At 34.4% G+C, this 12,589-nt stretch overlaps 1 protein-coding gene across 2 annotated transcripts in view; it reads right to left on the bottom strand.

Moving 5' to 3' along the window:
* Window positions 1–12,589, bottom strand: part of LOC149774084 (E3 ubiquitin-protein ligase TRIM45-like) — a 330,018-nt gene that overhangs the window by 19,949 nt on the left and 297,480 nt on the right. For both annotated transcript variants that reach the window (XM_089945723.1, XM_089945721.1), the window contains one exon: window positions 7,456–7,479. In XM_089945723.1, the coding sequence (XP_089801849.1) occupies window positions 7,456–7,479 (24 nt within the window). The remainder of the gene's footprint in view (window positions 1–7,455; window positions 7,480–12,589) is intronic.

Below are 12,589 nucleotides of genomic sequence, written 5' to 3' on the forward strand. Positions count from 1 at the left end.
CTTTGCTCATCTTTACAGATTACATTTAGTTAGGTTTGTTGACATGATCTGAATCTGTTAACAGAATAATACTGTATAGGATCTATAGGTATATGTTAACTTGTGTGTTGCATAGGATCTATAGGTATATGTTAACTTGTGTGTTGCATAAGATCTATAGTTATATGTTAACTTGTGTGTTGCATAAGATTTATAGGTATATGTTATATGTGTGTTGCATAGGATATATAGGTATATGTTAACTTGTGTGTTGCATAGGATCTATAGGTATATGTTAACTTGTGTGTTGCTTATGATCTATAGGTATATGTTAACTTGTGTGTTGCATAGGATCTATAGGTATATGATAACTTGTGTGTTGACAATTAATCATCGTAATCTTAATAATAAGACTTTTGGCTTAATGTGTCAGGGGCTGATGTGGTTTCAACATTTGTAGAATAAGTATGTAACTTCCCATTGGTTGGGCTAGTTCACATGAATAGGCCAAATTGAAACACAGTGAGTAGTGTTTTCTGTTTCATGGGGTCTGTTGTGACATACAGATGCAATATATGGTATATATTAGGAGAGAATTAAGAAATCAGTTTCATTTCGACTTTGGAGACATTCACGCTTCTTTTGTTCATGTAGTAAGTCTGCAGACAAATTTGTTCATGTTGTACTTGATCTTATATGAGAGGACAAAATATGGGGGGTGTGATTTGGACTTTAACATGGCTTTAAAGATTATTCAGTCATCGCTAAGTCTGGAGTGTGGCAGCTTATAGTGATGTCTAGCTCTGGGGCATCATGCCACAGACATATATCATCATGTCGCACCAAATTACATTTTTTCTGATACCAGGCCGAGCAGTCCTAACTCTAACCTCTTAATGCTGAGCACCATGTGAGGCAGCTGTTAGTACCATTTGTTTGAGTCTTTGGTATGACTTTGTCAGGTTCGAACCACCAACTTCCCACATCTGAGGCAGATGCTCAAACCACTAGGCTACCAGAGTGGTCCCATTTGTTTGGACTGTTCAGTGTAAATGGAAAGTGCTCATTATTTGGTCTATATTATTATTTGAGAACTGTTATAAATTATTGAAAGGAATTATGGACAGTGCATCTTGAGAGGGACATGGTTCTTGGAGGACCAGTGCTTTTCTAATTTTGAAAAAATATAAGGAACGTTTTACTCATCGAGGACTTTCATAGACCTTTGTAAGGACCAGTTTGGATTCACTTCATAATACTGTAAGATCTTTTCACGTTTTCATTTACAAATTTGATGATTAAATTCTTTGTTGCATTTTTTATGTTACTTAGTTTGTGACCATAGGTTTGTAACACCCATACTCACAGAAGTGAAAATGACTGAGTGTAATGTGAAGCACAATTCAGGATATTACACACAAGATATACACTGGTGCATGGAAATCAGATTTGCGTATCAAATTTACATTGGAAAATACTCATTTTGTTGCCAGTAAAGACCAATAAGAATACTTCATGCAACATTCATTGGTGTAAAGGCAACTATTGACTAGTATAATGGTAACTATTGACTACATTAAAGGTAACGATTGACTACATTGAAGGTAACTATTGACTATGTTAAAGGTAACTACTGACTTCTTTAAAGGTAACTATTGACTACTTTAAAGGTAACTACTGACTACTTTAAAGGTAAATATTTACTACTTTAAAGGTAACTATTGACTACTTTAAACGTAACTATTGACACCTTAAAGGTAAATATTTACTACTTTAAAGGTAACGATTGACAACTTTAAAGGTAACTATTGACTACTTTAAAGGTAACTATTGACTAATTTAAAGGTAACTATTGACCTCATTAAAGGTAACATATTTTACCCGCTGGTACAGTTATCTTCTCATTCAATGACAATGAAATATCTGTTACTAAATTTAAATTTCCATTAATCTCGCCAAATACACCGTAAATCTTTATTCCAATCATCAATATTTGTTGTATGTTTGCGTGCATTAACATACATGTATTATTTTCTACCTGTTATAAATAATAAAAATAACATTAGTCATTGTTAGAACGCAAGGCTTAGTTTTAGTCATTCCTTATTAGTTGTGTAGTCAACTTTAAAGGTAAAAACAATCATTGCGTTTTTTAATAATCAGTACTGACATGTAGACTACAATTTATCAAATTGACGACTTACGTATACATAGTAAAATACAGTGTTGCATACCACAGCTTGCCATCCAGTGATTTTCTACTCATTTCAAATAATATATTGGAATGCGTGTGATACTAAAGTTTTCAGTAATTTTCCCACTACCATTAACAAATTTTGTGTCTTTTGTCGAACTTGTCATGATATTTACCCTTCGAGCAATAATACTTTCCAGACAAACGGCGCCTCACGTCCACATCAAGCTTTGTCGTATTGTTCTAATGTAAGTAGACCCCATGTTATGATCAACTATGTCTACTTATGTAGCATCATGTGAAGTTCATCATTAATGTAAAAACTTAGCGTAAACTGAAATGAATAATATATTCATCGTGTCATTGGACGGTTTGTATAATACACAGTAGTACGTATGACTTTAACAATGCTTCTTGTGTTATTACTTAGGACAATTATTCTGTATACTCTTTAGTGACAATTCATTTTCTTCGCGCTCGCAACATCCAAGCGGTTCTTCTTACCACATTGTTTCTTCAAATTGTCAGTTTTAAATACGTTATATAGCTTTTCGTATGGAGATAGCTCCGCCTCGTTAATATACACATAACACTTATTTCGCTTTATGTCTCCCAATTTTTCCAACACTTTCTCTCCTTAAAGTATTGATTTTATATCCTAAATATCTTTTCTATGAAATTAGGAAGATAACCTCTAGCAATAATAAACGTTTAATTTGGGTAACTTTCTCACCGATTTGCTTTCTGTGCGTTCCATACGTTTCTTTCGACAGAATGCCGAGTTAGTCAACTCTTACTTTGACATGTTGCTATGTTACTGGTTTCAATTGGCGACACACATTTTAATCTGTAACATGACTTATTATACTGACCAATATAGTTTTGAAATATATCTACCCATCTTCGATACTTAATTTCAAGTAAAGGGTCCTACTGAGCTGTCGCATTGGTAAACACGGTTCTTCGAATGAAGAAGTTATGGTAATCAGTAAAAGCGGAGAAGGAGGTTACCAATGTAATCATGAATCGTCAACATGAGAAACATTGAAGAAGCAATTGCATGAACAAAAAGCTAACATTTCAACAACAGCTGCTCCCACGACAACGACAGTGAGTAAACGTTATAAAAATATGTTACCACAACTAATGTAAAATAAGGGCTCATCGTGGTTGACAGTTCCAATTAATGTCGAATTATTATCTGAATGATACAAGTAAACATATGTTGTGTAGAGATGAAAAAGTGTATCAGAAAGAACGATGGAATGAAAGCAGATTTTGGTGAGATACGCAATCCTTTTGAAACGTTAGCTTGTCAGAGGAGTCAGATTTTGAAAAGGTTTTATAGAAAGGTTATTAGACACCAATCACCTGGGCATGTTTATAATATGAGAAATATGTGTTTAAGGACAATAGCCGCTATTAGCGAATTGAATGAAATAAACATTAGATAAAATATTATATTATGGTTCAGCAATTAATGATCTTTGCTGCACTGTTATCACAATTGCTTCTTTTGGCCGTCAAATCTCTGACCATACGTTCCGCCAAATGACACGGAACGTAAGAGGGTATAACCTACGATTCACCTTACATTAACTCATTATTAAACGGAATAGACAATACAGTAACTCAGTGAGTAATATATTATACCCGTGGAGCTTAATTGCCTGGACAGCATAAATCCCGTGTTTAAATCCTTTCACATTCGAGTAGTAGGCTAGCAGTTAAATTTGAAGAAGACTGAGGTACATGTTGTTCTGCGAATAGCAATCTCATACTGAAAGTCCATCTGCGATATTCTTGTGTCGCGAGCTCTTAAAAATCCAACGTTAGATATAGATTTAAAATCTAAATATAAATGTAAATAATATGCATTAGTAACCATGTTGAAATTATTTAATAACTAATTGTCACTCCAAAACAATGAAAGAATTGAAACAATATTGTATACGTTTTACCACGAAAGCATCTAAATCTCTGATAGACCATACTGCATTGCAATATCGTGGTTAAGGCCAATATCTCAATGAATAGTTGAAGTTATCATGTTGCTGCCGTTTGTGCAAAACTAGACAAGGCATGGGGCATATAACAAAATATGTAAACTTGAGAAACAAAACATCGACAAGACAGATGAGTATGTATAAAAGGCAATAGCCTCCGAAATTATAACATTACTGCATATGGTGGAACGAGCGACGAATGTCGTTATTGGAATCGTTACTGAATGCAAGATACACAGAGTGTACGACATGGCATCTACGTTTCTGCCCATAAAATGGCTCTGTGCGTATCGTAATCCGTTTTCAGAACAACTAACCGTAAAAATGTATTCGTCAGGAAAGGCAGTAGATACTTTGATAATGGAACTCGTCTGGTGGTCACAAGGCTAGGAATACATGTCACTCACGAATTATAAGAAAGTTAAGCAGTTTAAATTTTGCAGACAAAGTAGTGAAAATAAAAAATGTACGACGTAATACAGTTTAGAAAGCTTGAATAAGTGATTCTTTTTCCGCTTTTCTGTTTGACAAATCTCAAAACCGCACTTTTAGTAATAAGAAGTACCATGGCGTACCTCTAAGACGCAACTTAAAACCATGTGACGCTGGCGAAGAAGGACGTGACAGGGGCAAACTACTGTTAAAATCATTTTGTATTGTATCAGTATCACAAACGGCGAGATGAATCCTTTAACTTGGTAAAAGAAGTATAATACCATCTGTTCTATACATATTTGAAATATGGTATCTCACATTATATGACAGAAAAGCTCGCGTTATGTATGATATATGCATCGAAACATATACACGCTTTTGATATTGAGTCGCCTACAAAATCAATATGCAATCATATTAAATCTTTTGATTTTCATAACTGGAAGAGATGCTGCGAGAAACTGCAACAACACTGCTCACGCCACCAATGACAATCCTGCTTGCAACACCGACACTAACAACAAACACGAACCATAAGAATGAAATAGCAGAGGCGACGCCGACACTGCTGTAAAATATAAATTCATCGCAGACTATAAAATGCATGTCGTCGTCGCGTTTACATTTGCGGTAGTTGTTGCTGCAGTATAATTGCTTTCATGTTTACTGCACAGGAGCAAAGTCAATGTTTACAGCGATAATTGTCCAATACCACGAGAACCAGTTAGATAATATCATGATATGCAATAGTGGTTCAAACTAAAATAGACTGAATCAAGCGAGAAAACAAATATAGATCGAAGAGAAGAAAGACTAGCAGATATGCTAAAATGATTCTTATATTTTCTCTCTTTGTCGAAAATGGTGCATGCTCTGTTGATCATATTCTAGGCTACAAACGTATTTAATGTTACGACAGAGCCTTACAAATATGATACTGAGATATTTGGTGGTGAGGGATTAAATAGTGGAATATTTATCCACTGTGCGATATTACTCCGCTGATTTTGCAAACCATTCGCGCGGTAATCTCGTGATAACTGTTGTCGTGGTTGGTATTAGCAATTGAAGATATGCCAACAATCTAACGACAACTTTTGAAGGGTGTTATAACCGGAAGAGCAAATAGGATCCACGTAAACTTGAGATGAACGTTAGTCGGAACAGACGTCGGTTCGGATCAAACGTATGTCAATGATATATTCGCGAGAGTGGCGGTAATGACTGTTACGATGAGCACCCGATTTATTCAATAAGCAATTCAAACGGCTCATTCAAAGACAGAACTGTTTTTGTCATTGTGGTAATAAAGCACATTCAAATTATTGGCACATCAGCATATTCAATGGTATTGTACGCCATCACTTTGTAGACTATTGGTACATCAGCATATTAGTGACTATTGAAATTTACTCCAAACCAGTATATACATTAGGAGTACTGATATGACATCTGGGATTATTTGGAATATAAATCACAATGCTGTAAGTTTTGAATTTTCACATTTCTAGTCTAGGGAAATAAATTGTATGCTGTATTTTTCTTGATTAATTTGTTTATTTTATTGAGTTCGAGATCTAGAGTCGTAACAACAACAATGACAATATTTTCAAGATGGATACCATTGTGCCATACTTTATACCAGAATGACACCATTTCTAGTTAGTACGTATATACTATACATCGTAAGAAGGCTTTCGGTGAAAGCACAATGTCGAGTTGAATAGTCATTCAGAATAAGTAGTCATTTTAAGGCTGTCAAGATAGAAAATTACAAACATATTAGCAGCACCGTGGACATTATTTTCATTTAAAACCAAATAAATAGCACAAGACGTATGTCAGTGCAATCTCCCTGTTGATATAATCATTGATTCAGGAGGAATATTGATAACAAGATTTTGAGGTTGGCTACAGTGGCATGCATATTCGATGTATAATGGCACAGTTAGGACCAACGTAAGTTCTTACGACCATCCACTCAGGAGGAATAGTTATAACAATAATTCCACGATAGCCGCTGTTGCGTATTTTATAAAGAGTAGTAACAACACAATCATTGTCCTGACTGACGGACTAGCAAAGCAAATGCATACAGTTGGGCTACCTCCGTCATTTTTTCAGTGGGGAAATCAAGCGCAACTTTAGATAGCACGTATTGCCGTGAAATGGAGGGGGTAGAATGTATATATTTGACGATGTTCTGTGCCGAGTTGTATACAGTATTTAATATCATGCAACAAGTACATTTTAGACAATTTACCATTTATAGGGTAATCATGGTCACCAATTTGGTTTTTGCCTGATGTGTTTTGAAGCATAGGCATTTGATACATATAAAAACAGTTCAATTATGATTCGTTTAATGTTTAAGCGCTTTAAAAGTAATTATATCACGGACAACAACGAAGGTCATACAGGTAAAAATTTCCTTGTTGTGACATTAACATTCTAACAACGACGGGACTATATTATTCTCATGATACACATCCCGTATGTTTTGTTGAATAGGATAAGAAAGCGTTGCCAGTATTTCTAAAATTGTAAATCGGACAATGAAGAACGTTTCAAGATTAAATTTTCCTTCTTGTGACCTTGAAATGTGAGATATGACAAAACATGAACGTATTTCCTAAAGGAAGTACGCTACTTATTTTTCCGACAATAGGAATAAATGCGTGATATAAAAACGATATTCCTTCCTTGGTGAGTTACAGAAATAAGGAACATTTGGCGAATAATTATTTTTTCATAAATATCTTCGTCTTAGAAATCTTATAATAAATGGAAGTAATGCATGATTTGTGCTTCTTTACTCAAAGTAGTTATAATCTTACTTACTCTTTCTTTTTTCTCTCTTTCTTCCTGAAAGAAAAAGAAAAGATCTGATATTAGACAAGATGATATAAATCCCACGTATTTGCCACCCAGAATGGTAATATATACAGAAGCACATATTCGTCATATTCATAAATGGAAATACAGTGCAAGTCACACAGTGTAAGTCATTACATGAATAAAAGTAACCCACATGTGTTTCCATTTTAATTAATCTATTGTACGGCTTGTCTCGTATGTAAATCTTTGGATTCCAAATTTTCTGTCCCGTCTTTATCCTGTAATGTTTCAGCGATTTAGTACTTATTCGCTTTGGGCAACAAGTACAGAGCGCTGTTAATTACAACAAATTAAACAGCAGACAGCCCGTCAACAAATCTGCACTGTCTTTCTACAGTTTGTGATTTATTTTTGTTTCACTGCATTCTCACTAAAACTGTGCATATAATTATCAAGTAACTCATCTCTCACTTGTCATTTGGACTGATATAAGAAAAACGAACTACAGTTGCGGTAAGATGTGCTCAGGAATGTAGGCACACAAAACGAATGTTGTTTTATTTCACAATAGTATAACGTTTTCAAAATGCTCATCCGCTTATTTTTCTAAGACATCAGCTGTCATTCTGTTTTCCAAATTCATGTTTGTTCTTCAATATTTGATTCAATTATAGAATTAAAGAAGTTTGTGTTGCACAAATGCCTGCAGAACCCCTCTCGTTACACTACAGTATATCAGAAATGTTTATTTCCGTTATGTTGATGTCATTTGAAAAAAGGAAGCACAAATGTGGATCAAGCACATAGTCATACGACGCAAATGATATTTCAGTAAATTGGTACAATTTTCCAGTGTATGTTTAATTCTTGCACAACATAATGATAAACAGTGTTCTCTGTATATGCTGGTGTGCACATTCTTGAAAGACAAAGATAATCTGAACAGAAAACCTTGTCAGGATTCCTTACTGTTCTCATCAAGGAAAAGGAATACGTTGTAAATTATGCAACGACGACGCTATTATAATTAAGTACACATGGCACAATTAGTACGTATTCGAGGAGATAATCCTCAGTTGACATTTGAGTATTAGAATAAAATAAAAAAAATGCACTTTTCATAACAGTTCATTTTACACTATAAGTTTTTCAAACCCATCTGGGTGAACTTCTCTAAAAGTGTTAGGCAACGTCAACTGCAACATTCTTGTCAAAGCTAATTGCTTTATTTTCCTTTACGTGGGGCACAGACTTACATAAGATACTTATTGGAGCAAATAAGTATGACACGTGATAACCTGTATGACCATAGTCACGTGCACATAAGCATGTTATCATATATATATATATATATATATATATATATATATATATATATATATATATATACTTACTCGTATCCACAAATGCATGATTCTGACGAGAATTGGTTGTAATTTTCACTCCTAAATAATCAATAAACATAACTTACATATTAGCCGTGAACTCAGTATGGATGACAGCAGTTAATTATAAAACGCGATGTATAAATAATATTATATGTATGCAGCTTAAGTACGACACCAAGTCTAATGGTAGCTAAAGGAATCACGGTACTAATTCCACTCCAATGGTAAACATATGGAAACACTATCATATTCAAAATTCAATAACTTAAAATGTATGGGTGCTGATAATGACACCTATAATTTTTCGTGCACATCTAACCTTGGTGCAAGCTTATGTGTGGAGAACACCATATGACCCGCGGCAATTTGTTTACATACATGTGCATGAAACACGTGTTATTGATTCTGCACCAAATGAATCAGGTGCTACTTTCAGTATTGAGTACTCCTGAGTCAAGCCTGTAAAAATGCTAAAGTTGCATCAGTAGAAATTTGTCAATATTTTTTTACATTACATATAGGATAAGCTCTCAAAAGATATTTTTCCTAAAATTTTAATTTTCATTATTAACCAATTATGGACCACCAAACCTGTAAATACTCTATCATTTCTTCACCCATTTCTAGACTGGTTCACAGTTCTTCCGTATAATTAGTACCGTGTGTCCTATAACCAGATTTAATTTTTTTTGAAAAAGTTGTATTTTACTCCTTGATATTAGAGCATAATTGTATGAAAGAATTGGCCATGCTTGTGCATGGATAATAGTGCAATAGCATTTTATGTGATACCAATATCTGTAGTTATATTGCATCCGCATTACATGTTGCTGTGTTGTATTGTACTTATTAATGGCTTATTCTTGTTATTAAAATAATTGTTTTCTGCCTTTGTATCTTCATGTTATCTTTCTATGGCATGCATGCTACACAAAAGAAACACAAGCATGCTGACATCAGCAAGTATGACCTCACAGGGTATCAAATTACATGACGCATTGTATTTTCATCTCTCACTGGCTATAAGACAAGTTTTAAATGTTTTAAATTTCAAAATTGCATATCTTTTCTTGCTGACTCTCACAGAAATAACACACAGTGCATCCCTATTCACATCAATCAAACAAAACAAATAAGTGTGCCACATGACAGGTCAAAATGATACGAGGCCATTGCCCTTTTGTGACTAAAACAAATAAACACACCCATGAAGCATCAAGAGATGCTGATATTCCAAACTTATTTAAACTATCATCACATGTGATTCATGACCCCCAAATTTTAAAATAAAAGGTATAAAAGCCAAGAAAGAGTTCCATAAGCTGTATTATACTGAATAATTAAATAACATAGTGCTACTTTTTAGGATAAAACTATGGGGAAGGGTGAATAAGCAAAGAATAGACAGAGTAATTTCTTCAAGCCTGGTAATGTTCCCCACAACAAAGGGGGTGGGGGGGGGAATGTGTATCAACCCAAATAACACATCAACATGAGGTATGTTACATAAGGACATCAAGAGACAAATTTGAAAAAGCTATCCAAAGTTCCTATAATGCTGACATTGATGTTGGAGACAGAAAGTGTATGCACAAACTGTTATGACTCAAGCTATTAAGTATGCTGGAGGTGGATAAATGTGTGAAAAACTTTGCTATGCCAAGACAAGTTCATGTCTCTATGCAATATGCAGACACTGATAAAAATTGTCACTGAATACACTACTTGTTTTAAATTTAAGTAATAGAACTGAATTGCATATTGAAGTTGTCTAATACATAAACATATACCTACATTTACCCAAAGCTCATAAAAAGTTAAGAAAAAGTCTAAAAATCATTACTGTGGCTGCTTTCCACTATAAGCAGTGTTAAATTACTTACTTTTTAATATAAAGCTGAAAAAATGCATACATTATTGAACAAAAGAGAAACAAAGCAAACATTGCAATCACTCAATTACAGTCAAAGGGGAGGTAATACACCTTGATTTGGCAAACCAAATAGCAAGCTCTAATTTACAGCTAAATGATTCCTTACTATTACTTGATGGTAAGAACAGAGCAATGTAGGTTTTATAAATAGCTTTTGTTTCAAATATGAAACCATATTTCTGACATGAAGCTTGTTTTCATTTATTCACAACAACATATATGGTGAACAAAACACATATCGCTTAGTGCATGCAGTAATCAAATGCTGAGATTTGGAATAATGTGTTCTGAGACCACAAGTTGCAACACCCTGAGTATGAAGGTTTTCTATCATGGGACTTGGTACATGAAGAAAAAAGAGATCTGGTTTGGTGGGAGAGAGCAGTATGTTCACCATGCAGTTATACATCAAGAATGTTTCAACTGTATGAAGAGAGGTTGGGGAAGAAAAACTACCTGTGTAAAGAATGCAATACAGATAGGACTTTTGCAGAGTTATATTTGGAATGAAGGGTTGAAAACTATTATTTTAAGTGAAAATATCCCTCCCTGCTCCCTCAACAAAAGGAATGCAGAAAAGTTCCAATACTGTTTACCCAAAAATGTAATGTACCAATATGAGAAACATGCTGAACATAGAATAGGTGTCAAGGAGTTTAATTCTAGGATAAGAAATAAGACCGGTATAATTGATATTCAATGTGACTCGACATATAATAATTCAATTTACAGGTTGAGGCAATGCAGCATGTGCAGTTTTGTGCACAGTCCTTATTTTTACAATGTTCTCTGCTTTGATCTGCTGAGTGTGTCTCTAAAGTTAAATGATCAGTACTGATACATAAGTGATTGTGACATAAGTGGCTTACATATAAAATCTCCCCCACCCCCACCCCCTTTTGGGGAATTGTTGCATGTGTTAAATGGTATTTAACCATATAGGCCAATCTATGGGTACCATCATATGAAATTCTGCCATCAGGCCATACTATGCTCTTTTCCCTCTGGCCTGAGCTATCTACTTCCACTCTCCATTGTATAAAACCATCCCCAGCTGTCTTTTGTATAGAATTTTTCTCCAAAATCACATTCAAACCATGATAAAAAGACTCCATTATGATTGTCATATGTAAAAACCACCAAATCGATACCCTGTATGCACGTGGTAACCATGGAAACAACAAACTCCTATTATGGTATAGGTTGCATATAGGACTCACGGTACTAATTCCACTCCAATGGTAAACATATGGAAACACTATCATATTCAAAATTCAATAACTTAAAATGTATGGGTGCTGATAATGACACCTATAATTTTTCGTGCACATCTAACCTTGGTGCAAGCTTATGTGTGGAGAACACCATATGACCCGCGGCAATTTGTTTACATACATGTGCATAAAACACGTGTTATTGATTCTGCACCAAATGAATCAGGTGCTACTTTCAGTATTGAGTACTCCTGAGTCAAGCCTGTAAAAATGCTAAAGTTGCATCAGTAGAAATTTGTCAATATTTTTTTTACATTACATATAGGATAAGCTCTCAAAAGATATTTTTCCTAAAATTTTAATTTTCATCATTAACCAATTATGGACCACCAAACCTGTAAATACTCTATCATTTCTTCACCCATTTCTAGACTGGTTCACAGTTCTTCCGTATAATTAGTACCGTGTGTCCTAAAAGCACAATGCCAGAATCAAAAGCACTAATGAAACACATCCAAATATCTGGTAAAATGTATTGCTCTCATCTGATAGACGTTTGTTTACAATTAAAGTAAAACGTTTTCACTACCGAATCAGTAAGG

This window comes from Sinohyriopsis cumingii, unplaced genomic scaffold (assembly GCF_028554795.1).
Source record: "Sinohyriopsis cumingii isolate HCF-2022 unplaced genomic scaffold, ASM2855479v2 utg000426l, whole genome shotgun sequence".
Classification (NCBI taxonomy): Eukaryota; Metazoa; Mollusca; class Bivalvia; order Unionida; family Unionidae; genus Sinohyriopsis; species Sinohyriopsis cumingii.